Source organism: Micromys minutus (assembly GCF_963924665.1).
Source record: "Micromys minutus genome assembly, chromosome: 15".
In the NCBI taxonomy this organism is placed as follows: domain Eukaryota; kingdom Metazoa; phylum Chordata; class Mammalia; order Rodentia; family Muridae; genus Micromys; species Micromys minutus.
The window spans coordinates 17,680,615-17,705,737 of NC_137984.1; the positions used below are offsets into that span (position 1 = coordinate 17,680,615).

Sequence of the window (25,123 nt, forward strand, 5' to 3'; positions counted from 1 at the left end):
TTTTATATGTATATGTTTTCCTACATCTATGTATGTGCATTATGTATGTGCCTGGTGCTCACGACATTCCGGGGAGGGTGTCACATGCCCTGGAACCAATGCTATGGCTGGTTGCGGCCACTATGCGGATACTAAGAGATGAACCTCAGTCCTCACAAGAACAAAGGTGCTCATAACTGCCAACTCATCGCTTCAGCCCTGATGTAGTTTTTAAAAGAGCTATTATTATCATCATTATTTTATTATATTATTAGTATTAGTATTATTGTGTGTGTGTGTGTGTGCGCGCGCGCGCGCGCGCATGTGTGCTGGTACTTGCATGGCGGGGTATGCACGTGGATGTCAGAGAACAACGTTGGGGAATCCATTCTCTCCACTTCTGAGTGGATTCAGAAGTTGAATTCAGGTGGTCTGACTTGAAGGGTAAGTGCTGAGGCACCTCAGAGGCCACATAACCTGCATGAATTCCTCTGTGATAAAGGTCAGTATTTTTATATACTTATATGTGAGTTAAATTTATTTTTAAAAATTTCACTCCGAGTTACTACCAAAACCTCACCGTATTTTAATGGCAGGCTCTTGTCTATCAAGAAGCCGTTTGCACTCATTGGAAATCATTCCATAATCAGGACTGGAAACTGATCACAACTCAAACAAACCCTCAGGTAGCTAGAACACTAACAATCTTCAAAGGTCAGAGCGGCAGTGGAGTTAAGAACCAAGAATCCAGTAAGTTTGCTTTCTCGCAGGGCCAAGCCTGCAAGATGCGGGAGTAAGCAAAACGGAATTAGAGACATGTAGACTGCCAAGGATGGAGCAGTGGGGGCTGCGAGGGCTGGCCCGGAGGTGAACACTTCATAACTAGTAGTTGTTATTTTAAGTGGTGGTTATTACTGCTATCAGCATTGATGTGTGTGCGTGCGTAATCACCACTGCCACCTCCATCAAGGTCCCCTGTATTTCTCAGTCAAGATCTCCACATCCAGCCAGCAGCTCCCTGGGTGAGTCATTTCCAGAAGGCCTTTCTGGGGTGAACTTCCCAGAAGTCAGGAAATCCCCATTGGAAACCGTTCTGACTGCCGAGCATAGATCCCTTCCCCCAATTGGGCGCCCCCTGCGGGTGACGACCGTGCCCTCGGGTTTCGGCTTCCCGGGTTCGGGGTGCGGGCGGCCCCGCCCTCCACCCAGGCCCGCCCAGCTCCTTGGCGTGGGCGCCCTGCCACAGGTCCACAGTGTCCCTAACACAGGCTCTACATCGAGGACCATGGCGAGACTGAGCTGGGGATACGGCGAACACAACGGTGAGCGCGGGCTCCAGAGGGGGCTGGTGGGGTCCTGCGGGAACTCTGAGCCCGGTCGGGGGGTTGGGGGCCAGGGACTCGGTCCCCAGCGGTTCTCTCTCGAGCAAACCGCGGTGTTCATTCACAGTCACTGGAAAAGCTCACCGCTCTTAGGAGACAGCTTAAGAGGTCAGAAGTCAGATGACACATTTGTAAGGAAACAAGGTCAACTTCTGAACCGCCTGAGCGCTGATCTCTAAGTCACGGGACGCCTTCCAGGCGCTGTTGAAGCAATCCTGGTAACTTGTAATTTGCATACTGACTTGAAGTTTACTTGAGTCTAGTTCTTCAGTCTTCCTTTCCTATCATCCTTTCAGAGACCAAGCAAATGATTATAGAAACCATTACTTGGTGTTTAGTGTATTTATCGATAAGCATAGCAACGAGATAGGTACGTTTCTTCATCGCCTAAGTGTATTAGGGATAAGACATCCTTGTTTGTCTTTTGAACAGATTGCTTCAAGTAATTACTCAAAAGAGTTGCAAAAAGAAACCAGGAAAGCACTGATAGCCTTTCAAAATGGAGTTTGTGGATAATAATATCAAAAAGTTCAATTAGCATATACATTATTGGATAATATTCTATAGTCCATTTTATGAAAATTTACGAAGTTTTCCTTTCTTTTATTTTATTTTCCCCCTTTTGTGTTTTGAGGCGAATGTTACTCTGTAGCTTAGACTGGGCGGGACTTGTAGTCATCCTCTTGGATGGAAATAATTCATTTTTATTGCAGCTTGCCTGAGATTGCAGTGACTAATATTATTTTGAAAATGGCATCAGAGGAAGTTTACATTTTTAAGAATGGCATTTATAATTTAGGCGAGTTTCTTTTCGATGGAAGTCACAGTACCAACCTTATATTTCATTACCTTCTAGTTTGTGTTTTTGAAAGACCATCTTCACACATTTCGTTTTTTGTCTTTGGTGACATCATTTTTACCGTTGTTATTTGGCAGTTATCAGGTACCAGTATTGATGCCCTCTCTCTGAGGTTACGGAGAAGGTTGTGTTAGCCAGTGGGTACTGTTGTACACTGATGGGTGATCAATGTATTGGTTTCAATAAAACTCTCCAGAAAATTTAATAATTCAACTTAGAAAGGACATTATAACGAGGAGTTGTTTTATATCTTACTCATTTCCTTTTTAATTAAAAAGATTTATTTATTTATTTTTAAATATGTCTGTGACTCCCATGTATGTGCCCCACATGCGTTCCTGGTACTTATGGAAGTAAGAAGAGAGCATCTAGTCACCAGGGACTGGTGGTTTCAGGCTCCGAGTGGGCCTGGAAATGGAACCCAGGTGCTTGGCAAGAGTATCAAGTGCCCTTAATTGCAGAGCCGTCTGTCCAGTCCCCAGTTTACTTTCTAGCTCGGAGTTGTAGAACCATTCTGTTCCTTCCGAAACAGTGGTTTTCAGAGGACCACACCTTGATGTTAGAGTATGAGGTTATGTTGGCAGAACTCAGTTGGGATGTGCTGGGTTCTTTTTTGTTTTGTTTTGTTTTCTTGTTTCCTCATTGGCAAATTCCAGTGAACTTAAGCTGAGGCCGGCAGTGATAACATGGAATGGGAGGTGGGGCTCTGGACAGGGTGCTTGTTCCCAAGAGCAGTTTGTGACTGTGTCTGCTAACCTGATCATTTTATAGGTTTAGGCTGTGTGACATCACCAAGCATTATGTATCACTATGCATATTTAAAAATTCCTCAAGCCACTGAGGCAGCACTGTGTGCCTTTCGCTTAAGAACCAGGTTTAAGTGAGTTTAAGGTCAAATGTGCTATAAAACATGCAAAGGGGGTCTATTTAAAGAGGCACAGTAGTACAGGTGAATAGATAAAACTGGCTGTCTGACCCAAGTGGCTTTATTTGGGGGACATTTGACTTCTCTAAGAGCAGCCCTCGTTGAGAAGGGTTAGGGATTGATGATGTAAGTAAGGGCTTAGGAAGAGAAATCAGTCCCCTTGCCTGTTGTAAAAAATGTTTGCATGTTGTGACCCGTGTATTGTATGTTTGAAATCTGGTCCTCGTTAGAGTAACTCCTATGTGGTGGCAGGACAGAAAGCTTTTCTATATTAAATGAGGTGACAAAATTGTAAGCAGAAAGAGTACACAGAAAGACAAGTGTAATTGTCTCATAAAATTTTTAATGCAAAATTGCTATGACCTGACTTGCAGGACACCTTTTAAGCAGAGCGTGTCATTTGTTCATCGTGTGGCTTTTCCCTGAGAAACCAACGTGAGCAACGATGTTGTATTTTCTGACAGGGCACAGCCATTTTGTCTAGATTCTTGTGTGTCTGTGTAAGGCTGGTGTGTGTGTGTGTTGGGTAAACCAGTTGCATGTATAACAGGTCCTTGAGCGGAGCTGAGTGGCATCAGAGGATGTCCTAAGTTCTGTAACTAAGGAGCAGAATCTGTGGAGTGACTGTCCTCTTTGATGCTTAGCATCATCTCTTTGTCACGGGAAACCTCCTGGCCTCTGGAGCAGCCAGGGAACATCCTTGGTTTGAGATGGAATCTCTTTGTTTGCAACAATGGATTGTACCTTTGTTTCTGTTTAGTAGGTGGGTGACTCTCAGAAGTATTGTATGAAACGTAAATATTCTCTCACCTACAAGGCAGAGCTTAATTCTGAAAACAATTGAAAGCAAATAGAAGGCTGTCCATCCCCACAAAACACCAGCCGTGGTTAACATAAAGAGCCAGAGTCCTGAGAATAAGGATCTTACTTTTACTAATTTTTAAATTTTTTTTCCCCAGAGGACTGTAAATGTGGGTGATGTGCTTGTGTGTATGAATGTTTTATTGTGTGTGGAAGCCAGATAGATGCTAGTTGTCTTCCTTCTTTGTTTTCTACCACTTTATGAATCCTGGCAGGGTTTCTCTCTGAACCCAGAGGCCAGATATTCAGAGTTCATCTACGTCCGATACCCTAAATGCTGGAGGACAGGTGAGCGCCACACCCACCTGGTTTAGTATGGATAATAAGAATCCAAACTCTCATCCTCATCCTCACTTTAGTGCTGCACACAATTTATCCATGAAGCCAAGTCCCCAGTCTCCTGTTACCAAGTTTAATTTGCCGAATGAGGAACTTACTTAGCTCAGCCCTTTCCTTTTGGTCCTATGCATTTCAGGTCCTATTCACTGGAATGAGCTGTTCCCCATTGCGGATGGTGATCAGCAGTCTCCAATTGAGATTAAAACCAAAGAGGTGAAATACGACTCCTCACTCCGCCCTCTCAGTATCAAGTATGATCCAGCCTCAGCTAAAATCATCAGCAACAGTGGCCATTCCTTCAACGTTGACTTTGACGACACAGAGGACAAATCAGGTAGACCCTGCTTGTCTGTTTGTTGGATGGTTAGATTTACCCTCCTGTTTTTTCACTCTGTAAATTTCAAAATTGAAGCACCTATTTCATGTGAATTCAAATGTTATATATTTGAAACTTAAGATAATGTTACCATGAAATAACAGAAAATCTGTTTTTTTTTTTTTTTTTTTTTTTTTTTTTAGAAAAAAGTATGCTGGATAATATTTCAGTCTTAGGTTACTATTTTTTTCTGTATGAATGTGTACTGTGTTGCTGTCTAAGGTTATGGTAGCTGTAAGCCACAGTGTGGGTACCGGGAATCAAACCTAGGTCCTCTGTCCAAGAACAAAAAATACTCTTAATGTTAACTGCTAAGCCATTTCTCGAGTCCTGGTTTTGGAAATTGTTTAGTCATACATATTTTGTTAGTTATTGTATATCTTGTTAATTTTTACAAACCTAAAGTGATAAGAAATTTGGTTTTTAAATCTTTTTTGTGCTTCCAATTATGATATGTGAGTGTAAGAACAAGACACACAGAAATGTAGCATAAAAATTAGGGCTGTCCCTATAGTTTATTATTATGTTAGCAGCAATCCATTCTTCTTCAGCATTTAAATTTGTAGCCACATATGTATACACATGCATGCTATATTATTTTACATTTTCTTTTTAAGTTATTTTTAAGCTCATGCTATATTACTCCGAAAATTTTTCCCATTCAAAATATTTCATGGATATTTTTCATTAAAATGTATAGTTCTTGTTAATAAATAAAATATATCAGCTACTTTTTAATCATAATTCATATATTATCGTCACAATAATGGACATTTATGAAGGAAAGTAGATATTTAATTTTAAAAAAGTATTTAAAACATCTATCCTTATTGGTATTTTTTATTAGTTGTAATAAAAATTACATTTAACTTGTTCATGGGTCATATCTTTCACAATGAAAAGTGGACTCACAAATTAAAATTTTAACTCACTTGTCAGTCTATTACCTAAAGGGAGAATAAAATGCTATTTACTTAAAATAAATATTTGACTTCTGGAATACTCCTTGGGCCTATCTGCTGCCAAATATGGGTGACACTATGTTTAAAAAAATGTAGCTGGAAAAAGCAAATATGTGAGAAACATTCTTGTCCTTTGTGTGTCTGCAAGGCACATGGGGTTTGTGTAGGTTTCAGGTTATCAGGTCTGCCTGGCAACTACTCCCCTCCCCCACCCCGAGTCATGTCACTTATAAGATTTAATACAAGGATTTAGAAGAGTTAATCACTTCCTCCGTGAACTTATACTTGACATCATAAGATCCTGCTCTTGTAAAGGCATTGTTGTTAGTAAACATTGCAAGCTCATACAAATTTCTTCTTCACATTTGTCAGATAACCACACACAGATCTATTCCTTTAGGCCTGTGTAAAAGAAAAGAAAAAGCAACAATGTTTCCTTTTCCGTGAAGCAGAACCGGATCACCTGCCTTATTATATGGATTCAACTTTATTTCCTGCATGCTTTTAATTTTGTCTGTTAGCAGATGCGTGCACAGTGTGCTGACAAGTTTGGAAAAACAGCCCAAGTTAAGTTGCTACCACTCAGATCTGTTACAGGATGCTTTTGTAATATTTCAAACATAAAAGGTCTAATGCTACTCACATCGAATATTAAAGCGTTGAGATTATTCTTCAAAAACATTTTCTTTGTGAATGTTAGTATTTTTATTGGGGAAAATAAAACCCTCTAATTTGTTCTGCAGTAATCTAGGTCTCTCATTCTCTGCCACCCTCTTTCCCTACCCCCTCATCCAGTCCTGCCAGTCCCCTCCCTCTCTTCCTCTTCCCCTCCACTCTTTAACTCCTTGGAGACAGTTTCTCACTGAACCTGGATCCAGGCTGGTAGCCTGGGAGCCCTGCAAATCTTCCCGTTCTCACGCTGACCACAGCACGGGGGTTACTGGCTTCGTGGACACAACTAGATGTTTTTTGTTGTTGTTGTTGTTTTTGTGTTTGTGTTTATTTGTTCTTCTGAGGCAGAATTGCCCTGTGAAGTCCTTGCTGACTGTAAACCAGCCTGCCAGGATTTAAGGTGGGAGCGATCACTCCCCGCCCCGGCTTTTGTTTTAATGGGCCCACGTGCTTTAGCAGCGCTGCTCTTAGCCACTGAACCATCTCCCCAGCTCCAAGAGGCCATTCCTGACCAAAAATTAACTCTGAGTTTTAGCAGTGAACACACCACAGGCACAAAATTGCCGTCACGGTCCTTGAAGGTTTTGCTTGGCTAGACCTTGGCTAACATGCAGGGATCTGCCCTTCAAAATGTTAATAGTTGTTTGAAAGGGGACAAATGGGCATGCAATTCCTCAGGAAGAATATTCACTAACCATAGAAGGGCTGATGAGGGGAGACAAGCTGGGGCTGTTCTCGCTTGTGATACGCATCTCACTTATCTGGTAATTTCACCTGACCCTGGTTCCCCAAGTGATTTGGAATGATTCGGTCCAGAAGTGTTGTAATTGCAAGGCAGCATCTCTTAACCTCTTACCTTAGTGTTTTCCTTGGAAGAGATTTCTTTCTGGAAATTCTAAGTGAAAGTAAATAAAAGTAGGTTTGAGTTTGGAGAAATCATTACTTGTTTTAAAGAATAAAATGAAGACAATGGCTTATTATTTGCTGATCCGGGATGGAAAGGAAAATGAAAATTGGTCACGTGGAAACACAAAATCATTTTCTCTAAAATTCAGAACTGCTGCCTACTGCTCTGGAGCACACGTGCAGTTCCTTCCCTTCTGAGGTACTTACCGCTCTAGTTGGCAGCGGGACCTGGGAGAATGGAGCTGATAAATGAGGGGGACTGAGGTCTCACAAAATAGCCAACTTTATTCGTAGCATCCTGCAGTTTTTACTCTGATGCTGAAGGGAGACACATGAGTGAAGCATCTAATTGCAAAGGCAAGCCTCACGTGGTATGCAAGCCTCACTTGGAAAGCCATGCTTTGCCGCACATCTAGAGGCTCACAGCAGCACGTGAAAATGAGTGACCTGAGGTAAACTCACTCCTTCCACTGCACCTGGGAAACGCACAGACACACATCTTAAAAACAGTTTTTTGTGTGTGTGTGTTTGAGGAAACTGAGGCCACAAGTCTCTTGCCTTGTTTTCTTGGAGTTTTCTCATAAGTGCTCACACTTCTTACCTGACTCCATTGTTGGGCAAGTCCTGACAACGAGGCTGAAGTAGGAGCGTCATGAGCCAGTCTGTCTAAACCAAAAAGAAATCCAAATCCACAGATTAGCTGTTTATTGAAAACCCTTAAAAACCTAGATGTTTTATCCCCACCTTCTCCTGACCTGATTTTTTTTAAAGATGATCATTCAACAGGATGGTCCCTTTCACAATTAGGCATTTACTGATTATAAACTTACCAAAACACTGACCTTCGAATGCTGAATTTGTAACCTGTAAAATAACCCATGCGGCACAGCCAGACAAAGCCTACTAACCTAACTTTAATGGTGACCTCTGCTGCCATTATTCCTGGATGTCTCCCTAACAATGTGTGTTTCTTGTATCTCTTTCCTTCTCCAGAGCCAGCATGCCTGAGACTCCTCCCAAAGTCAATTCCACATTGATTACTCAAGCTCTCTAATCTCCTTTCTATCTGCAGGGGAATGACTTTTCACCCAGCTCAGATTTTGTTATGCAACAGCAAGAAGAAAGCACAAAGGAGCTCTTGAGTTCTTTCCTTGAGCTGTCCTTTCATCCTCGGTCAATGCGGGCTGTGTAACGAAGCGGGTCCCTCATGGGAATTATGCTGGAACTGTTTAAAGACAAATCAGATATCTTATTCGTTTATTCTTCAGATATTTGTGAATCTCCTCTGACAGTTGCTATGCTAGGAGGTGCAATAGCAGAATCTCAGTTTCTGCCTTTATACGCGCAGCCCAGTACAGGGAGAGGCAGTCCAAGTGCCATTTCACATAGTAATGCAAGAGGAAGCCCACAGACTGACCTACATGGTGGTCTATTCTTTTTCACTGTTCATAGAACTTTGAAAATATTTGTGTGTGTGTGTGTGTGTGTGTGTGTGTGTATGTGTGTGTGAGAGAGAGAGAGAGAGAGAGAGAGAATGTGTGTGTGACTGTGTATGTGTGAGTGTGTGTGTGACTGTGTGTGTGTGTGTGAGAGAGAGAGAGAGAGAGAGAAAGAGAGAGAGAGAGAGAGAAAGAGAGAGAGTGAGAGAGAGAATGTGTGTGTGAGTGTGTGTGTGTGAGTGTGTGTGTGACTGTGTGTGAGTGTGTGTGTGTGAGAGAGAGAGTGTGTGTTTGTGTGTGTGAGAATGTGTCTGTGTGTTTCTGTTTGTGTGTGTGAGAGTGTCTGTGTGTGTGTGAGTGTCTGTGTGTGTGTGTGTGTGTGTGTGTGTGTGTGTGTGTCTCTGTGTGTATACCATCTGACATAAGTGCTGAGACCTGAACTTGGTCCTTTGGAAGGGCCTGCAATCACACTTAACTGCTGAATCATCTCTTCTCTCCCACCTTTATGTATTATAAAAAAAATCTTTTTTTAAAAAAAATAAGGTGGATACATTTTGAAATTTAAGACTAATTTAAATATCTGTTGTTAAGTTTGTCTCCCTTTTCTCACACAACTCTGTTGTATGCTGGAGTTTAGTTATAATTATGGTGTATTCAGTTAACATACACTGTTTTCTTTCCATCCCTGAGTCTTCAGCAGACAAAGGAATTAGGCAGAAATAGTTTAGAACTTTCCTCTCTTCCCCTCCTTTCCCCTCCCTTCCTTTCCTCCCTCATTTCCTTCCCCCCTCCCTTTCTTTTTCTTAAGTTTGAAGCACAGGCTAGCCTCATACTCACTGGTTAGTCCAGAGTGTCAAGATTCTAGGTGTGTGCCACCATCCCTAGTTTAGCACAGTTCTATATTAAAGTGTTTCTATATAGTTGTGACATGATTTTATTACCACAAACTTAGAGATATTTGCTGAGGGAAAACACTGACATTTACTTCCCCAAAGTGACAAAGACATCTTTAAAAAATTTTTTTCATTAATTGTTATTTATTTGAGTACACTGTCTCTGTGTTCAGATTCAACAGAGGAGGGCACCAGATCTCATTACAGACGGTTGTGAGCCACCACATGATTGCTGGGAATTAAACTCAGGACCTCCAGAAGAACAGCCAGTGCTCTTAACTGCTGGGTCATCTCTTTAGCCCTGACAAAGACATCTAGAAGTTTTTAGAAAATGCTGTAATTTTTTTCCATAAATATAGACTCCAAGGACAGTCTTTATGGTAATAGCAACAACTATGCCATGGTAGCAGTGGGTGGTACATCCTTACTGCTGTTCTGTCCCGGGTCTTGTTATCACATTTCTTCCATTTTCACAGCAGTCTTAGGCAGTTACATCACTCTATCCTGTGGTTAGATGTGTAAGTGGCAGCTTAGAAGATAGAGAATGTCTAAGATCACCCTGTAGAGCCTGTATCTAGTCATATAATCTATTTGGCTCTTCCAAGCTAACACTGAACTGTTTTTTTTTTTTTTTTTTTTTTTTTTGTTGTTGTTGTTTTTGTTGTTGCTGCTGTTTGATTGTTTTTTTGTATTTCCAATTCTTTCTCAGAAGCTCTGGCTTGTCCCCAGTTAAATAGAGTAGATTTTCCATTTTGAGAATTCAAACATTTTCTCTTTGCTGTCTGTGGGTGTGTTGTGATTCTCCAAGTAGTTAATGGTGGTCTCTATTTCCTTTTCTCTCTTTGTATATATAAAGTTGTATCCCTGTTGGCTAACCGAATGGCACATCTGTAAGGACAGGAATGTACTGAGTAGTTCGGGGAGAAGTTCTGGGTTTTGATGGGATGTATAACTGTGATTGGTTTACTAATTTCATACCTCATGTGTTGGATTTAGTTCTGCGTGGAGGTCCTCTCACAGGAAGCTACAGGTTGCGGCAGTTCCATCTGCACTGGGGGTCAGCAGATGACCATGGCTCTGAGCATGTGGTAGATGGAGTGAGGTATGCTGCAGAGGTAAGTCTAATCAATGCGGGAACCTTCCATGGCCCCAGCAGAGCCTCAGCTACTCAGGCATCCCAGTGTAGGGAACAGTTTCATTAGCCCAGCAGGAAAGTTTCCAAAAGGGCCTTCCATAGCCTTAAACCAAACCTGAGTGCTATGTGTTATATGTTTAAAATGAGTAGACTGAGCTCAACATGCTGTCACATGCCTGTGATCCCAGCATTGCGGAGGCAGAGAGAGAGAGGATTGGGACTTCCAGACCAGCAGCTTAGGATATATGCTAAGATTCTATCCGATCAGACAAAATCAAATGGCAATAACACCAAAAATAACGAGAAGTACTTGTTGGAGGGGGTGGGGTGGGATCGGAGACCAGAAAACAGTATGTTATTTACCCAGCTAGGAAACCCCATTTACAACCCATGTCTTGCGACATTAAACTTTAGCTGAAAGGCCAAGGAGAAGACAAACATTTGTATGGCGTTCAGCTTTGTGGATATTTGATCCGGACAAATACCCAGAAATAAATAAAGCTCACTTTCTGTACATGACATCAGTGGTACTTAGGGATAACCTGCAAGGACACAAACTCCAGATTGCATTTGTAGGTTCCTAACGTAACCTCCGCACAGTGCTCAGAACAGCAATAAACAGCACAAACTTACTGATCATTGTCATGCTTACTTTTTGCTGGCAAGGTACTCCTCCTTGTTATAATGACATTCATTAGGAATATTCTGCCTGGTCTAGTCAGTGGGATGTACCTCATTTTAATACTGCTAAGTAGCACTGAACTTTACCCAGAAACGAAAGCCACGTATCAGCGAGGACTCTTAAGTGAGACAGTCCTGGTCCGTGATTTGTTTGGACAAGATTGAGTGTTACCAGACCTTACACGTTGTCTTCAGCTTCTCAGCGTTTCTGAGATGAGGTTAGACACTCAAATTAGCTCTGTTGTTTAGAAGATCTAGCAAATGAAACTTCTTTTCCACTCTTCTGTGTACCTGGCCTTTGAGGTTGCTATCCAGCTGCCCCCTTTGCCAGTTATTTCAGTTTTATCTTAGTGTTTTGTGTCGCAGGACCTGCTCTGTCCTCTGGAGAAGAGGGCCAACGTGACAGGTGGTCCATTCCCTGGCAGCAGCGGTAGCGGGGGATCTGGAGAGTGGTCTTGGGGTTAGAAAAGCCTTCTTCAGGATGGTATGTAAGTTGAGCCAAATGGCCAAGGAGAAAGCATTGTGAGAAAAATCTAGACTCAGAGTGCCTTTCCAGGGAAGGGCAATAGCAAGGGAACGTGCTGAGAGGTAGGAATGAGGTCAGCTTGCTCACAGAGAGAAAGGCTTTCTTTATAAAATTGGCACTGGTAAGAGAGAAAGGAGTGAACCCTGTCCTGCAGAGAGAGCAAAGACCTGTTCTGCTTTCTATTATCTGAAACATATCTGACTGCCGAATGGAGAACTGCCTGCCCTGGGGCATATGTTGAAAGAGGGAGACGAAGTAGGTGGCTGTGAAAGAGCTGAGGTGAGCAGCGACGGTAACTTGGGCTGGAGTGTAAAGACACTAGAGAGATCCAAGACATACTTGGTAGATCATACCAACGGGACTTGCCTATACCCAGGATGCCGAGCTGCAGTAAGCTGTGGATACCAAAACCAGGACTTTATTTTATTTGTTTTTAATTGGTTATTTTATTTATTTACATTTTAAATGTTGTCTCCTTTTTTGGTTTCCCCTCCACAACCCCCCTATTCCATCTCCCACCCCCCCCCCCCCGCGCCTCTACAACGGTGCTCCCTGAGCCATCCATTTATTCCCATCTCATTGCCCTAGCATCCCCTACGCTTGGGCATCAAGCCTCCACAGAACCAAGGGCCTCCTCCCCATTGATGCCAGATAAGGTCAGCGTCTGCTACATATGAAGCTGGAGCCATGGGTTCCTCCATGTGTACGCTTGTTTGGTGGTTTAGTCCCTGGGAGCTCTGGAGGATCTGGTTAGTTGATATTGTTCCTCCTGTAGGATTTGAAACCCCTTCGGCTCCTTCGGTCCTTCTCATAACTCCTCCATTGGGATCCCTGTTCTCAGTCCAATGGACAAACCAGGGTTTTAAAGAGGAAGTTGTGGTGCTTTATTATAGCAACAGAAAGTAACTCATACACATGCAAGTATAAAGACTAGGCTAATAGTCCATATTGAAAAATGCACTTGGCAGCATATTTTTCATATCACAACATTAAGCGTAAAAAAAAATGCTAAAGTTAAATAATACTATTATTTAGAAAAAAACTTCACCACAAAGGGAAAATATTTTTTTGTTTTGTTCTTAAACAGTCTCACAGTGTAGCTCTGGCTAGTCTGAGCCTCACTGTATAGATTAGGGTGACCTAAATTTTATAAAAATTTACCTGTATCTGCCGGGGATCAAATGCGGGGATTACAGATTTGTGCTACTACACTGTGTGGGAAGAATCACATTCTGATTATTGTGAGGATTAGTTTCCTGCCCTTCATCTCAGATCAATGTCTCTGTTAGTTAGGAAGTATGGGTTTGTTAATTTATTTACTTTTAATGCAAAAAAGGAAACCAATATATAAAAGTGATACCAATTTCTTTAGAAAGGTATTATAAGACTATATGAGAGAGAAGGTTTTTTTTTTTTGTTTGTTTGTTTTTTTTTATTTTTTTTTATAGATTTTCTTGTTCTGTTTTCTCATCGTATTTCAAACAGCTGTTGCTTAGCCAGTTAAAAGGCTGTCTACACAGGAGACTTCCTTCTCGGTATTTATACAGTTGTTTTATAACTGATTGTATCCATGACCCATTGATGCCATTTCTCACTAAGTGAGCTATTTAAGGAGTTGTTGCAATTGGCACAGAGCCATTTGAAACAACTTGCGCACTCTCCCTGGCCCATCCCTGTGATGGAACGTTCTTTATCTCCCCCGAGCTGCGGGAAATGTTTCATCATCATGTTTTCTGGGTTCTTTCCTCCCCCAACTATCTCACACCAACATGATACAGAATCCACCTTTGTATGTTTCTGTCTGGATATCGCATTGTATCCCTTTATTATACACGGTCATTGCACTATTTTATAATTTTATAGTTGGCTGTGTGTGATAATTTTTATCTAGCCAGAAACTCTTCATATTAGTTGCCTCTAAGATGTGGAATACGATTCTGAAGGATGAAGGGGAAAGTATTTATTTGAATATACTAAGTTGTCTCTGTGACAATAGGCTATGAGGATGTATTGAGCACAAAGGCTGAGTGGATTGCAAAGCAAATCCATTAGTATTCTTATCTGAGGTGGTCCCCGGTATCCCCAGGTTCTTGCTTGTAAGAACATGGCTGTGCCTGCAGCATTTACCACAGAAACTAAATCTTCTAGGCCTGTCATATTGCCCTTCTACTTCTCTCTGTCCTGCTCTCAAGTCAGAGTGGTTCCTCTGCCTTGGCTCCTATTCCTCTGTGTTTGGGATACACTAGACCTCATGTGCTCTAACGAGTACGCTTTCTTTGGGTTTTGCAAATTTCTGCTTGCGTGAGAAGGAAGCTGTAAAGTAGGCAGAGGCCTTTCAGTGTCTCAGGTTCTCGAACTTTTCTCTCCCTCCTTCCTATGACCAGCCACCTCTTTTCCTGCTTGGACACCTTTGACTTTTTGACCCACAGCAACCATATCTTATTCTTGGCAAAAGATCTGAGTCTATTGATATAAGGTAGAAAATGTAAACTGCCTATGTCAGCTCAATATAACCATGGGAAAGATGTACCCCGACATCAGAACACTGCGCATAAAAACAAACTACTGCACATGTATACAGTTATCACTTACCAGTACAAATGATCTAATAATGAAAGCATATGGCTAGATCTAAAATAGTTTTTCATAGGAAAAATGCAAATTCCCCAGCCAGAAAAGTGAGAGACTGCCACTAGGAGCATCTAACAGGTCCGTTTCAAGTGCAACCTTGTTCCCCTCATCTGTCACTTTATAGGAAGGTGACCTCTTGCACCTGTAAAGTCCAGGCATCTCAGTGGGCTCTATGGGAAACAGGTATGAGTCACAGCTAACTAGTAGCCCATAATCTACCTGGCCTTATTTTATATAAAAGTAGATTGGGGGAATGAAGATGGTGTCTGGTTGAAGGATTCCTTATGCACCTGAGCATTTAGCAGTTACATCAGTACTTAATTAGCATTTTCATTTTTGGTCATGCTTATACAAATGTTGAACTATGTTGTGTGTTTTCCTTTCAGCTCCATGTTGTCCACTGGAATTCAGATAAATACCCCAGCTTTGTAGAGGCAGCTCATGAGTCCGATGGGCTGGCTGTCTTGGGAGTATTTCTACAGGTGAGAATCTAGTGCTTGATTTTAAACAGCCATTCAACGAGTTTTAACTAGCAAACCAGATCTAAATCTAGTATTTTCCTTTTGCAGTGAACATTAAAAGGCTCCATAATAGCTTGGAGAAAGCGTCACATTTCTTTTTGAATTGTCAGTTGAGTATGTGAATAGCAATTGCTACACCAGCAAGAAAGCAGGAGCAGTAATAGCTGAAATCCAAGAAGAAACCTGGGGTCTTCTGGTTCCCGATTTCAACATTTAGAGCCCTAGAACAGAGGAACATTCAGTTTCGTGATTCTAGAGGCACTTGTTTGACCACATTGGCAAATTATTTCAGAACTACTGATCAATTGCTTTGAAAAAAAAAAAAAGAGTACTTACTGCACTTCTTTTCTAATATTTGCATGTGAACAACAAGTTCTGCCATCTCACCTGGGGACAGTTTCTTACAGGGTGTGTACTATTTCCATGCCTCATTATCTGTGTGATGTTGTAACTTGTGGAATTGGAGTGGCGCTGAGCGGCAGAGCCTGGGAATGGTGTGCCAAGCAGAGGCAGCAGGATTTTATCCATGAAATCTGTGTGCTAGCAACAGGATCCAGGAATGGCAGTAGATGCTTGACTCTTACAGGGTTTTAAACCTTTCGGTTGATTGAAAATGTTTCTATTAATGAGAGGTATAAATTTTATGCATTTGTGTATTTGCAATGTATATACTCTCCAGGGCGGAACCCCTTGATTTGGGACTTTAAGAAACTTTGGGCTGCAAGTAAGAGATCTAAAATTTCATGTAAGATTTGAGGGCAGCTCAGTCAGTGTGGATCTGAATGGTTTAATGGTCAGTTTCCTAAGCAGGGTTTCTCACAAATTAACCTGCATTTTACAAGTTAATGTGGCTCAGCAATTAAGAGTTCTTGCTGCTCTTCCTGGGGACCAAAGTTCAGACCCTAGTCAGATTGCTTATCAGGGCTTGTAACTCCAGCTCCAGAGAATCTGACACCCTCCTCTGGTCTCTGTGATCATCCACATAAGCAGGGCTGACACCCATACACATGCACACACATGCACACACATGCACACACACGCACACACATGCACACACATGCACACACACAAACATGCATGTTTGAACCATAAAACTATTATTATCGGCTTTGGAACCAACCTACAGTGCATTCTGGGATTCCCATAATGTTATCTTGTTCATACTCTTCAGGTACAACTAGCTTGTCAGGCAGAGGAGAGTCCTGTTCTACACTCACTGTAGGCGTTGAAAATAATGCAAACATTATTTATTTTCTAACACTCTGGCTGTTAGAAAATAATGCAGACATAGGATTGCAGTGAAATGCTTGTTGCTTGTTTACTCCTGTAATCATGCCTGTTTTGAAACTTTACCATTTTAGATTGGGGAACACAATCCTCAACTGCAAAAGATCACTGACATTTTGGATTCCATTAAGGAAAAGGTAAAATTAGTTACTGTTTATTAATGACCAATATCTTCCTACGGTCCTGACTTTTGAGCACTTACACAGCAGACATATCATGTCCTGCATTCTTTGAAGCAAATTTCAACTTACTAGATCCAGACTACAAAAATAATTTATTTTCACCTTTTCAGGGTTGCGGAGAGCCTGATATTGTCTAAAGTAGTCACCAATGCAGATTTAAGTATTAATATCACAATTTTATAAAAATAGACTTAAGTTATAACTTATTTAAAAGATTACTCATGTAAAATAAGTTTTTTTTGACCCAGGATCTCAATCCATATTTTATATTAGCCTGTTACTCCTCGAGCCCAGGCTGACCTTCAAAGTCATGACCCCTGCCTCTACCTGTTGATTCCTGGGATTGTGGGTATATCTCACTTTCTGGTCCTTCTTAAATAAATCTATAGAATTCACCACTTTATCTGTTCTGTTTTGAATTAAAACAAATTTGTTTTTACTAAAATATTATTGGATGATAGTAAATAATCACACAGTGAATGTGTGTGTGTGTGTGTGTGTGTGTGTGTGTGTGTGTAGCTATCTTATTTGTAATCTGCAGCAATTCTCTTTGTTTTTCCAGGGTAAACAAACACGGTTCACAAATTTTGATCCGTTATGTTTGCTTCCATCATCCTGGGACTACTGGACGTACCCTGGTTCTCTGACAGTTCCACCTCTTCTTGAGAGTGTCACATGGATTGTTTTAAAACAACCTATAAGTATCAGCTCTCAACAGGTATGTCCAAGTTAATTGTGATCAGATAAAACTTTTAAATCATTTTTAAAACACTGTTTTTTGTTGCTGGAGTCTTACTGCTTTCATTAGTTAGGTGAATAGTTGGACTAGATAAGGTTCTTATGTTTTCTCCTTTCTGACTGTTTCTCTCTTTCCTTCCTCCCTTCCTTCCTTCATTCATTCCTTCATTTCTTCCTTCCCTCCCTTTCTCCTTCCCTCCTTTCTTTCTTTCTTTCTTCCTTCTTTCGTTTGTTTGTTTGTTTCTTTGTTTGTTTGTTTGTTTCTTTCTTTGTTTCTTTCTTTCTTTCATTCTTCTATCAGATCTTTCTATGTAGCCTAGATTAGCCTTGAAATTGGGATCTTTCTGCTTTAGTCTCTCAGGCACTGGGATTACAGATATGTGCCACCATTGGAGGAACATGGTTTTGATCCCTTTCTTAATTGACCTTTGGGATATGCCCTTAATTGAATTGCTGCTCAGAAATGTTAGGTGCTTAAATTTTAAGTGGTTCACAGCACCATGGGAGATACATCAGATATCTGCATATCAGATATTTATATTACAATTTGTAACAGTTTTAAAATGACAGTTATGAAATAGCAACAAAGGTATTTTTATGAATGGGATCACCACATGAGGAACAGTAGTAATGGTCACAGCATTAGGAAGGTTGAAAATCACTGGTTAAAGCATAGTTGATGATGAAGCATCATTTTGAAGGCCTGATTATTTGTTTTTGTTTTTGTTTTGCTGCTTGTTTTATTTGAGATAGAAATAGGTTTGTAGAGAGAGGACAGCTAGTAGAGAGAGGGGCCTCAAGAAAGAGAACCCACTCCTTTCTCCTCAGTCCCTAGACGCCTATTTCCACAGATTCAGAAGTGACCATTCCTATCAGACATTCACTAATGAGAAACAAGCTCTCAGTTGGCTCAAGAGGAAATGATGGATACTTAAGGCATCAGGAGCATAAATCTCCTGTCAAATGTTTAGTTTCTACTGTTTTAATGAAAGCTGGATTTTGGCTTCTGTTAACAAAATGTGTGTGGGTCTGCCCAAGGGAATATTGCTAAGGGCCTGCAGCGACCTGTGCCCTCCTTGGTAAAGCATTTACTCTGGCTTTGTTGTTGTTGTTGTAAATTTTTATTTTCCCTCAAAACTGATGGGGATCAAATACAAGGCCTTGCTCATGTCAAGCACTTGGCCACTGAACTCCACCACATGCCTCCTTTTTTCTCTGCAACATGATTATTGGGTCCTCAGAATGAGGCACAGGATATAGATTCTCAGAATGCCCCATGTCTTTAGAAATGTGTCCCTGAATGTTGAGCTTCTTCATAGGTGCTTTTCTCATGTCTGTTGAGCTTTTTATAATTAGGTCCTACGATCTTCACAGCAAAGGAACCTAGTTATTTTTGCAGTGAGTTAGTCCACCTTCCTGCTCTAGGCCTATGCATCTGCCTGGCTGGGTGTTCACCTCAGCTCCATCAGGTTAACCTTTCCAAGGTCATTTCAGGACAAGTTTTCCCTTGGGGTAAGGGCTTGTGCTGAGTGTTTTCCCTTGCTGCCTTTGTATTTAGGGTTAGAGAAAAATAACAACTTAGTGCATAGTTATTAAAATACTTTAAGAAAGCCTGGATAAAATCCAGGACTCCTGAGGCTGGAGAGATGGATAAGTATTTTAAGAGTACTGGCTGCAATACCCACAAGGCAGCTCAGAGTGGTTTGCAAGTCCAGTCTCGGGAAGTCCAGTGCTTTCCTTGAGCCTTCATGAGACTCAGGCAAGTGGGCGGTGCCCAGACATATGTGCAGACAAAAATTCATGTACATTAAATGCATTCATGAGTAAACATTAAAAAGTCAGGAGCCCTATAAATTTGTCCATCATATAATAAGAAAAAAGCCTGCTACTGATTCAGTAGACTTATTAATAGGGTTGATTATCTTCCTTTCACTTGCTAAATTCTTTACATTTATCCATTTATTAAACTTCCCAATCTTAGTTAATTACTATAAATTCAAAATGGCTCATGGCTCATGTTTAAGAACATTCTTATTCTTCAGATGCTTGGAAAATAGTTTTTTATTATTTTTTCTCCATGAAGTATTTAGAAAAGAGCCTTACCAAAATATATAATTTGGTTATTTAAAATGAATAAAATGAACCTTACTAAGAGTAACTCTCTGCAAAGTTAGAGATTATAATTGCCTCCATGGTGAATTCATTCACTGTTGAGGCTCATTGAACAAAAATTGTCAATGTGACTTTTCATGTCTGAGTATGAGAAAGAATTGCTTAATTTTAGAGCTCCCATGGATTGGCAATTTCCTTTGAAACATTAGCCTAAGTTGATTGCAGCTGGGACCCTGTCAGCTGTTTCAATCTTAACCAGACTGACGGAGATATTTAATAACCATTCGAATCACCACTAAGATTTAAGGGATAGAAAAAAAGATACTTTAAAAAGTTTCTTTAATCATGGGGAAAGAAAACTGGAAGACAAAGTTCCATTGGGAACCATACCATAAAACACTTAGGACTCTTTCCAACATGACAAGGTTAGCAAAAGCAAAAGGAGGCTGAAAAACTAAAAAGGAATGTCAACAGATCCGCCTCTTTGGGCTCTATGGTAGAGCACTTGTCTAGTGCCCTGCAAGACCTTGGGTTCAATCCCCAATGCTGCAAAACAGAAGAGTAAATAGAAATCATTATTAGGCAGAAACTTTAATTAATGAAGACTAGCTAGTGTGGGGAATATTTGTAGTCTCTTTGCCATAGTTCTGTGAATCTAAATTTTTCCTAAAACATAAAACTTATAAAACTGCAAATTATGGAATATTTTTTTCAGTTGATCAGTGTTTTCATATTGAGACAAACTGTCTTATATTTTTGATTTTAAAAATTACTCAGCAAAAGTACTTTTTTCTGTAAAAATTTTACTTCTTTTTATTATCCTGTGTGTATGTTTGTGTGTGTGTGTGTGTGTGTGAGAGAGAGAGAGAGAGAGAGAGAGACTGAGAGAGAGAGAGAGAGAGAGAGAGAGAGAGAGAGAGAGAGAGAAAGAGAGAGAGAGAGAGAGAGAGAGAGAGAGGTCTGTGTATGTCTCTATGTATATGTTGCTTGTGTATGTATGTATGTATGTATGTATGTATGTATGTATGTATGTATGTGTGTGTGTGTATGTATGTATGTATGTATACCCCAGTGTGCATGTGGATATCAAAGGACAATTCTGAGGAGTTGGTTCTTTCTTCTTTTACCTCTTTGTGGGTTCTAGGGATTGAACACACACCATCATAGTTGTGTAGTAAGTGCCTTTACCCTTTGAGCCATAGTCCCATCCCCAACATGGTATTTTTCTTTTTTCTTTTTTCTAAAATAGATTCTTTGTGAGTTTCACATCCTGCACCCCAGTTTTACTCATCTCTCTGTCCCCTCATAGCTGTCCTTCCAACTACCCCCCCACCACACTCCCATGAGTCTTTGGTCTGGTTCAAGATAATCTGGCTTCAGTGACAGCACTAATATTGGGTTCTCACCAGGGCTTCTCCTAGTTATCCTGCTGTTGCCTTGTGTCATGGAGATCCTGAAGCTTTGAAACAGCAGGACTGGCCTTTTGAACATTGTCTCAAATGTTCATTGGTGACACAGACTTCGGGGTGTGTTGGTCAGTGTGCAGGCTTTCTTTTACTTGCACCCCCAGGGTGAATTCTTCAGCACTGCTAAGGCTAGGCCACCCAATGCTGCCATTGGCAAGAGGCACCCATGCCTCCAGTGTGCTGCCCAGTCAAGGTGTACCACTCTCCTGAATGCTATAGTGGGCAGGGCTAGATTTCCTGCTCTCCTGTCTTCAGCTCCCTTGACTATCAAAGGTGGTGAGGGACGAGGAGGGGGAGGGTATTATCCCATACTCATGCCACCGGATGGCAAATGAGGGAAGAGTGGCAGGACCAGCTCTCTGAGCTTTCACACTAAGGGATGGCTCACCCGCACCTCCACTGCCAGGGCCACCTCTGCTGTTCAGGGCAGGTGAACTACAGGGCTTTCCCCAGTGCTGCGGGTGGTGAGGCAGGGCTGGATCTCCTGAGCTCATGATCTTTTGGGTAGCTTTTCCGACTGCCAGAGGCGATGGTGGTAGGCAGGGGGATATCACCTATTTGCCTGTGCCATATCCCGGTAAAATAGTGGCAGGGTCAGCATCCTACACTTACGCCCTTGGGGCCGGCTACCCACACCCCTGCTCTTACAGCTAGCTCTACTATGCTGGAAGGGGTGAGGTGCAGGTCCCACTTTCCTGAGTGCTGCCTCCTGTGAGAGATGGGGCCAGCTTTTCAGAGCACAGAATACTGTGAGGGGCAGGTGCAGTTATGTGCCCGCTAGAAGTCTAGTGGACTCAGACATGCCCCTCAGTAGCAGGTCAGGGCTGGCCCCCACCACAGGCTACTCCTCTCTGCCTGTGCATCTTCCGTTTTATCTCTCTCCATCATGTTCAAGTTGCTCCACTTCTTTCTCTCTCATCTGACCACCACACTGTAGTCATTTGGGGGATTAAGTTAAATAGCGTGGTGTAAGCACAGCGTCTGGATCTCTGCATCCCCGAGGAGAGCTCGTTTTTATTGTTACTCAACCTTGGCTGGCAGTGGAGAGAGAGTTCTTAAAGATGGTGAGGCAAGTGGGCTCCAGGCTGTACTGAGAAGAAGCTGCCAGGAAGGGTTGTGTGCTGAGTCAGCCTTGTTGAAAAGGGGGCAAGTTTTCTTCCTGAATCAGCCTGTGCCTACGTGACGGAATAAAATATCTGAGCCAGCCAGGCAGGTCATGAAGCCAAAAGAAACTAACCTCAGCAGGGCTTGGCATGTACTTGGGCTTAGGGCTCTTGGCAAATGTGCAAGCTGGTAGAAGAAAGTTCTACAGCAAGATGCAGTTCTGCATGGGTGAGGATAAAGGGGTACAGAGGTAGGGATCTATGACAAGCTTCCAAGAACTGAATGGTGTGTGTGTGTGTGTGTGTGTGTGTGTGTGTGGTCTTTTGAGCAATCAGTGACATTCCTGAGGAGGCATGTTGTCCTGGGAGGCCCATAGATGACTGTCTTGAAATTGAACTGTATTCCCAACACCATCACATTGACTGGAATCACGACCTTAGCCTGTGTCAGTGGATTTCACCAGGAATTCTTTCTCATAAGTCTTACCTGTTTTAAACTAGAATGATCTACTCTAGGGAAAATGACAATTCATAAGTTATGATCATTTGTCCCCTTGTTCCCATTCTGGACTCTTTAAAAAGGCATGGCAGAATCTCATTTGCAAGAACACAGATTCTGCATCCACAGGCCATGGATATAAAGTACTGTGTTAATGATAAGAGCTTTCTCCTCTGCCCCCTTCCTGTCTGATACTGTCTAGGATACAAAGAAGGATGTAAGTCTGCCTGAGGTGGCCTGAGGTTAGGGGACCAAACATTTGAAGAGAATGAAGGCTCTCAACAGTTTACTAATTTGTCTTCATCAAAGCAACGCAAAAATCAAAAGAAACAGCAAACCTTGTTCTAATTTGCAGTATATTTTTTTTCCAGGGAATTTGTCCAGTCTTTATCACTGTGGATTTTGCTAAATCCTATTTAACAATACTGAATTTTTCCAAATTACTGGAGTTTTAGAAATCAAAATTGTAACAGACTATGTGTGTAGAGCTTTGCAGCAATCACAAGTAGTGTGTAAAGTTCTATTTATTGATATGTAAAGATGCTTATAGTATATATTATGTAGAAAAAGGAGATTTCAAACATGAGGTATATTTGAGCACATTTTTATAATAAAATATATCAGATGTATGTTGTAGAGAGGGGTCATATGGAAAACTATTCAACAAGTTCCAGTTTGTACTGTTCAGAGCACAACTGACTTTTTCAACTTTGATCCTCAAGTGATAATATTTATATACTTAATTTTGGACTCATTGTTATTTATATAGCAGGGAGAATCTAATAGAACAACTCTTTATGATCGGTGACCTATAACTTAGAGATTTTACATTGCATTCATTTTAGCCGTGGGAAGGGTGAAGACTGTGACTTTTATCTTTTCCTCATAGCTCACTGAGATTGGTGTGACTTTCTGTGGTAAAATTAATTTTGCTCTAACTTTCAACAGTTGGCCAGATTCCGAAGCCTCTTGTGCACAGCTGAGGGCGAGAGTGCAGCTTTTCTGTTAAGCAATCACCGTCCACCACAGCCCCTGAAGGGCCGCAGAGTGAGAGCACCCTTCTATTAGCAGCTCCCGGTGGGACAGTCCATGGGACATGGAGGAGACAGTGGAGCTCAGACATTCCTACTAATTGCTTTTCAGGAATTTCACATTTGTGGATTCCACTTGCCCAGCAGTTTTGGCACCACAGAGAAAACCAGAGGTCTGAAAGAAGCTCATCATCACTCCCAGATTTGCCCCATTGGATGTCCAATGGGTGAATACTGGGCGTATATTAAAATCACAAAGTACACCTGCGTCAGCCTTCCTGAAAATAATGCCAGCCTTTACTAAGTTTACAACCTGCAGACTTTACTAAACTACGTTATGGGCTTTGGCTGAGCCTATCCCGTTCTAAATAGCGTTTGATAAAAACTTTAAATTCACTTCGTAATGGTATTATTCCTAAAAAGCAGTTCTTAGAGTTTTGATAGTTTTCTGATTAATCAAGAATATATATTTTCTTTAATGCATTTTCTCAGGTTCTCATTTGATGTACTGTAATATAGCATGCAAACACACAGAGATTAAGATAGAATAAAGTGGCTACTCCTGTGATTAACCTACGGTTTTAGTGAAAAATTCCTCAGGATACAAACAGCTTTTTAAGGCTGTAATTCCATGTGATATATGTTAATTCCACATGAGAATGTTAGTGACCACCAGCGTGATAACTGACACTGAGCTTGGCTCATGGCATTAGCATGATTCAGACCAGCAGCGTACACAATACCACAGCAGCAGAACTGCCCTGAGCTGAACAGGCTCGCACGTTTGCCCTGGGTGTTAGCAGAGCAGGATGCCATTTTGTATCTAGTTTATTCTGTCACCAGTGAAACAAATGAGCCAATGCCTATGCCATTCAGTGCATTTTCTATGGAGAGCTTATTTCCCATTGCACATTAGTTAGGCTGTTACGTGGTTTTATAAGATGCCGTTTGGTACTAAATTTGGCCTATTCTATCTGGAGAGGTTTTCATTTGCATTCATTGAAGGCAGACAGGCACCATGTTCCTTTTGCTTTTCCATTATGAGGTGATTCTATCATTAACTCAATAACCACACTTAAGACTTGAATATTTGGTATGCTTTTGGGAGTTTGTGAGACTGTGTCCCTTGGTTTCTCAAGTTTAATCATTTATTTCAGATCTCTCTCATCTTCTAAATATGAAGTTAATTACTGAAACTTTTCTTCATATTCTTCTTAGCAGAATAACTGAGTAAATTGTACAATGACAGTGTCCACTGTCACATAAGATGAGAACCCCTAGATTAGAATGAACACCTTAGCTAGTGTTCTTACCTGCAGAGTCCAACCTAAGGCTTGGAGGAGGACCCACATACCACAAATATTTCATGAGCTGGATATTTAAAGTATTTATTTAATTATCTTGATAACTGCCATCTATCTGAGATGGAATGCAGCCAAGTAAATTTAACAAGTAAAATAGATGTCTCTTGGAGGCTTTTAAAAGGTAATATTTATTATTCCACATTTTATGACCAGAGGTTCTTAAAAACAGTTTTTAATAGCAGTATAGTATTCCACTGTGTAAGTGAAACACATTTTCTGTATCCATTCTTCGGTTGAGAGACATCTGGGCTGTT

General features: G+C 41.3%; 1 protein-coding gene across 2 annotated transcripts; it reads left to right on the top strand.

The window, feature by feature from the left end:
* Nucleotides 1-1,236: 1,236 nt before the first annotated feature.
* Nucleotides 1,237-23,829, top strand: CA13 (carbonic anhydrase 13). 2 transcript variants are annotated; one of them, XM_080929459.1, is made up of 8 exons: nucleotides 1,237-1,301; nucleotides 4,482-4,679; nucleotides 10,590-10,708; nucleotides 14,953-15,048; nucleotides 16,449-16,511; nucleotides 17,119-17,274; nucleotides 23,423-23,521; nucleotides 23,618-23,829. In XM_080929459.1, exons 1-8 carry the CDS (start codon nucleotides 1,265-1,267, stop codon nucleotides 23,807-23,809), a joined length of 960 nt encoding a protein of 319 aa, XP_080785585.1. In that variant the 5' UTR covers nucleotides 1,237-1,264; the 3' UTR covers nucleotides 23,810-23,829. The 2 variants fall into 2 exon arrangements, with proteins under 2 accessions (XP_080785585.1, XP_080785586.1); XM_080929460.1 differs by having other exon boundaries at nucleotides 23,423-23,732.
* Nucleotides 23,830-25,123: the final 1,294 nt, after the last annotated feature.